The 5,718-nt window shown below is 52.9% G+C and overlaps 1 protein-coding gene across 1 annotated transcript; it reads right to left on the minus strand.

The window, feature by feature from the left end:
* Nucleotides 1-1,894: 1,894 nt before the first annotated feature.
* POU3F2 (POU class 3 homeobox 2) lies at nt 1,895-3,734 on the minus strand. The gene has a single exon (XM_066361321.1). It carries the CDS (start codon nt 3,556-3,558, stop codon nt 2,224-2,226), a length of 1,335 nt encoding a protein of 444 aa, XP_066217418.1. The 5' UTR covers nt 3,559-3,734; the 3' UTR covers nt 1,895-2,223.
* Nucleotides 3,735-5,718: the final 1,984 nt, after the last annotated feature.

The raw sequence follows: 5,718 nt of genomic DNA on the forward strand, positions 1-5,718 counted from the left end.
TTCATCTCAGTAAACCTCTGAGAGTTAGAGGAGCTATAGACACATCCTCTGAACTCCAGCTTCTAACCTTACCCACTTGGTAATAAGAATCTGAAAATTCATTTCCTCCCTTTACCCTTGACTATTTGCCCTGCTCTGGATTGCTTCACTAAAGGCCAGTCCCCACACTTCAGGACCAAGCAGTGTGATGCACCCCAAGCAGCTCCATGCCCACCTCCTTGTGACATTCATTGGGGGAAATGAAATACAGGCAAATAAATATGCCCATTATAAGTCATCATTTATCTTGCAAAAACATTGAAAATGAAACAATCACCGGTGTTTGAAAAGACAATATAAAGTATATATCCTAAAACCTTAACTACTGAGTGCAATGCTAATCTGATGCTAAACCATAATTTTATAGTATAAAGATTTAATTTTTTTAAATAAAAATTTACCTAATTTCTAACCAGAAAAAAAAGCCCCGATCTTTTAAGATGAATAAAAAGTGTTTTCCCTTTTAGCGCCCTTTTGTGCTGATTATTTAAAAATATTTTAACTGATCACAGTTTAATGGCATTCATTTTCAACACAGTTACAGGTTTTTTCACCTACACTTCCCAGTAGATTCTTTTGTTTTGTGAGTTAACCATTTTCCGTCAAGATAAGGTCAAAAAAGCACGTAAAACCATCAACAAAGGGAGAAAAAGAAGGATTGAAAATAGCATTCCCCCCCACTTCGTTTGGCTTCCTTAGTGAAAGGGGGAGAAAGCTGTCCGAGTCAAGCTGGTATTTTCTGTAATAAATTACAGGAGAAGAAGGTGTGGGACCTCAAATATAATTTGATAAACAAATCAGCTAGTGACAACAAAACCAGTCTAGAGTGGAAATAGTCTCTGTATGAATGTGGGTATTTGTGTGCTAAGAAATACAGTCTAGGCATACACCATTAAGTTCCCAGATTATTTTCTCTATGTTTTTTCTTTTTTAAAAAAAGCTATTAGAGGAACAAAGTTTAACTTCTGCTGTTAGCACAAATAATTCCTCCTAAATAAAGTTATTAAAACTAAAGACAGAGAACAATACAGGAGGTGTCTGATACATATTTCCCTAGTTCTTTTCAAAGTGCCACTTTCTTTCTGTTGGACAACTCTGAAAATATAATTAACCTCCTCATATCCTCTGAGCTCTTCACAATGGGCCCGCTTGATAAAATGAAGCAATCAGTCATTCACTATCGATTTCTCTTTTTCTCCCCTATGCAAGCTCCCCAGAAACACTGCCTGAAAATGAAGTTTACTTTGTGGCTGGCAACAAAAACCAATGCTTGACTCTCATTTTTGTATTCCAAACTGGATTCTCACCTTGGATAAAGAGGGTAGACCAGGCACATTTCCTGAAAGCAGAGAATTATTTATTTTGAATGGAGCCAATCGTTTTTTTTTTTTTTGCTTTGGTAAAAGGAACAAATAAAAGTTACATCAATGTAAGGGAGAAGAGGGGGTTTGAAGGTAACCAAAGTTCACAAACAGTAAGAAGAACAAGTGGCTACACAGGAGCATTAGAAATGGAGAGTGGCCAAGAGCTGGCTTCTCATCTCTGTTCTAAACAAAACAAAACAAAACAGAAGCCGCAACAATTTCAAAATTAAAGGTGGGAGAAAGAAAAATATGTTCATGGATTTGTTCATGTAAACTTCAATTTTCTTGCAGTGCAAATTTATGTGGTTAGATTTTGCCTACATCAAAGAACGTGTGTATTTTTTCCTCTCTCCTGATGGGGATCCACACTAAATAAACACAGCAGCATGTGCCAACTCCAAGCATCAGGAAGCTGTGTTTTGTGTTTATCACGGCTTGGTGGATCTTTTTTTTTTGGTAATTTATTTAGTTTTGCAAAGTATTTATTTTAGTTCTCTTTCTCTCTTTCTCGCTCTCTTCCTCACTCTCTCTTTTTCTCTCTCTTTCACTCTCTCCCCACTCTATGAGACAGACACTCCACTCCATTGCCTGGGTACTAGCCTGTAAAGGTCAAACACATCATTACACCTGCTACCGTTTAAAGGATAGTCCAGTGCCTTAGTTGCTTTCCTTATTTTTTTTTCTTTTTCAGGAGCGGGGAAATAATAATTAAAAATAAAAGAACAATCAGAAGTTATAGAGGGAACAAGGGGGCCGGGGAAAGGGCGGTGGACGGAAGGGGAGGGGGAGCCCCACGCTCTGCCCCTCCCCCCGCTCGAGTTCACTGGACGGGCGTCTGCACGCCGTGGTGTGGTGGCGTGTCCCTACTACCCCCGTACACATCCTCGGCGCCCGGCAGAGTCCCTCCGGGAGGGGTCATCCTTTTCTCTTTCTGTCTCCTGTTACAAAACCAAACTCTCACCACCTCCTTCTCCAGCTGTAAGCTGTCCGCGAGGGAAGTGATCTCTTGGGCCGAGGGCTTGGGGCATTTGAGGAAATGGCTCTCCAGAGCCCCCTTGACGCTCACCTCGATGGAGGTCCGCTTTTTCCTCTTGCGCCCCTGCGCTGCGATCTTGTCTATGCTGGTGGGGCTGCCCGAGGATGAGTCCGCTTCCTCCAACCACTTGTTCAACAAAGGCTTCAGCTTGCACATGTTCTTGAAGCTCAGCTGCAGGGCCTCAAACCTGCAGATGGTGGTCTGCGAGAACACGTTGCCGTACAGGGTGCCCAGCGCCAGCCCCACGTCCGCTTGGGTAAATCCCAGTTTGATCCGCCGCTGCTTGAATTGTTTGGCGAACTGCTCCAGGTCATCCGAGGTCGGCGTGTCCTCGTCCGAGTGCGGGTCGTGGTGCGCGCCTGGGTGGCCCGGAGGACCCTGCGGGGGCGGCGGCGGCGGCGGCTGCTGGTGCGGGTGCGAGTGTGGGTGAGGGTGGTGGTCGGCGTGGTGCGGCTCCTCGTGCGCGTCCCGCAGGCCGTGGTGGTGCAGCCCCGCCGGCTGCCCGCCGGCGCCCAGCATGCCGTTCACGGTGAAGCTGGGCTGTGAGTAGAGCAAACTGCCGTTGGACGCCCCCATGGAGGGCGGGAGGTGCGCTGCAGCCGCCGCGCTCCGCCATGCCCCGGGCCCCGGGTGGTGGTTGGCGGCGTGGTGCACCAGATGCGGTGGCCGCTGCTGTTGCTGCTGCTGCTGTTGTTGCTGCTGCTGCTGCTGTTGCTGCTGTTGTTGCTGCTGCTGGTGCTGCTGCTGTAGGGCGCCTGGCCCGTGCAGCTCGTCGCCGCGGCCGCCTTGCTGTACCACCACCGAGGGCTTGATGTCCGGCTGGCCCAAGGGGCTGGTGGACCACGGGGAGCCGTCGCCGCCGCCCCCGCCGCCACCCCCGCCGCCGCCTCCCCCTCCGCCGCCCCCGCCGCCGCCGCCGTGGGACAGCGCGGTGATCCACTGGTGAGCGTGGCTGAGCGGGTGCCCGTTGCTCTGCAGCGCGCCGTAGTCGCTCTGCACCAGGCTCTGCGCTTCGCGGTAGCCCCCCGCGCCCTGCTGCATGCCGCCAGGCGGCTCGGCGTGCACGATGGAGGCGCTGGAGGTGAGCAGGCTGTAGTGGTTAGACGCTGCGGTCGCCATGACTCTCGGAGCCGGACTGAGAGCTCCGGTTAAGGGAGCCGCGCATTTGACAGTTACTTTTTCGCCTCGGGCTCCTCTCCTGGCTCGCTCGCTCTCTCCCCTTTCTGTCCCCCAGCGGGCAGCTCCGACGCCCGCTCCGACGCCTTCTGTTACTGCTCCTGCTATTACTGCTGCTACCGCCGCCTCTAGCCCGCCCTCGCTCTCTTTCTCCTCCTCTCCCTCCTTGCTTCGCTCACTCTCCCTGTTCTCTCCAGCTCTCTCCCGCTCTCTTGGCAGAGCCGGCTTGCAGCGGCACGCGCCTGGGCCCCGCCCCCTCCGCCCCCTCCCATTGGCTCCGCGCCCTTTGATTTACGTGGATACCACTAGCAACCTCCCAGGCCGGCGCCACTGATTGGCACAGAGCTGCCCCGCCTCTTCCCCCCCAGCCCAGTCCTCCTAGCCTTCCTCTAGTGCCCCCTCGCCACGCGATTCAGATTCTCTTAGATCTCACCTCCTCTTCTCCCCCACCCCCAGCCTCCACCGCCCCTCTCCGATGGGCCCGCCCCCATCTGTCTCCTCAGCCTACAAGCCGCGAAGAGGTGGGGGCTAGGGGCGGGGGTCGGCCCCCGCGCACTATTGATCACAGCCACTTGGAAGACTTGGGTGGGTGTCTGTGTCTGTGTGTGTGTGTGTGGGGGGGGGGCGTCGGTCCACCTTTTTCGTATAGGGCAGGGGCGGTGTGTGTTTGGGGGGGGGGGTGATTGGTAAAGAAGGAGGGAGGAAGAGAAAGGGCTGAGTTGCACCGAGCCGGGAAGCGTACGATTTTTATTCACCTTGGGACACACATACACCAGCGTCTCTTAAACCCAGAGCAAGCTGCCGTTGGACGCTCCCATGGAGCGTCCCCCTGTTGAAGTCTGTTTCTCCCCATGTTTAGAATTTCAATGCACATGTGTTTTTTGCTCCAGGGTTCGCGGACACTTTTGCTCTCAGTAAAGGTCTTCCTCTTTCCCTTTACCCCAACGCTAGCGCAGGCTTTCTTCCTTTTAGGTTCCAGGCCCAATTGTCTCCCAGCCCTTCCGAGAGAGGACCCCACGAGAGGCAGGCTCAGCCCGCGCATCAGCTTGTGAGAGATTCCTGTTAAGGCGCGGAGTTGCCTGCTTTGACAGCACAGTGGGCCGGATTGAAAGCAAAACAAAACTCGCAAGTCTTTGTCAGATTCCCACACTGGGGCGCGCGCACAGTTTCTAGTTTAGAAAAGTGGGAGAGTGCACGCAGACCTTTGCCTTGTGCAAGGCTACGGGAGCGCTAGCAAGGGGTTCTCAGCTTCGGGTGCGGTGGAGGCACGTACCGCTGCCTGGAGAAGCCGAGACGCAGAGGCTGCGCGAGCGCTCCCCTGCGATCCTGGCGCTCTTCGATACAACTTTTCTGTTAGCAGCTTCGATGGGAGGAAGAGTGTGTGATGGAAGATGGGCTGGTGCTAGGGGAACTTGCCTAATCAGTAACTTCTCCGGTCGCCAGTGGGTGGGGTTGGTCTAACTCAGTTCTCAAGCGCTTTCTGGTTAGAAGCTCTCTCCTTAGTCTTCAACCAAGAACTCCACAGCGAGACTGCGGGACGGTGCACTAGCGCAGCTCCACCCAGCGCCAGCGGGACGCTGTCATTTCCTAGCCGCCCCCGGGCAGGTGCCTGAAGCAGTTCGGAGCCTGCGAGTCTGCTAGGAGAGGCCTGGGCGCGGACCCAGGCTGAAGTATCAGGACTCCCACCCAGCGCCAAGTTTATGGCGGCGCCGTACTTAGAAGCGCATCACAGGTTGCTGCCCAGAAGGGCAAAAAGACCCCAAGGAAATTGATCGAATTGCCCCTTTTACCCTTTGGCCCTGAGCGTTGTAACTACAACGCTGGCGCTGCTGGCAGTCGTGGGTTTGTGAAGAGAGCCAAATCAACGCTCTAGGGGAGCATTTTGGAGCTTCTGAGCATCTCAATCTAGACACCAAAGTAGAGCGGGCCAGAGAATTCATCATGACTAACGAGGAGCGGAGCTCTTTGGGGAGTGGCTGAGCTGTTTATAAATCACCACACTGAGCACCTGCCGGGCAAGGCGCTCTGGCTGAGAATTTCCACGTGCCCTGTGTTTATGAGCGTGTGTGTGTGGGAGAGAGCGAAATGGTTAGGGGAGGGCCG

This window comes from Saccopteryx leptura, chromosome 1 (genome assembly GCF_036850995.1).
Source record: "Saccopteryx leptura isolate mSacLep1 chromosome 1, mSacLep1_pri_phased_curated, whole genome shotgun sequence".
Lineage (NCBI taxonomy): Eukaryota > Metazoa > Chordata > Mammalia > Chiroptera > Emballonuridae > Saccopteryx > Saccopteryx leptura.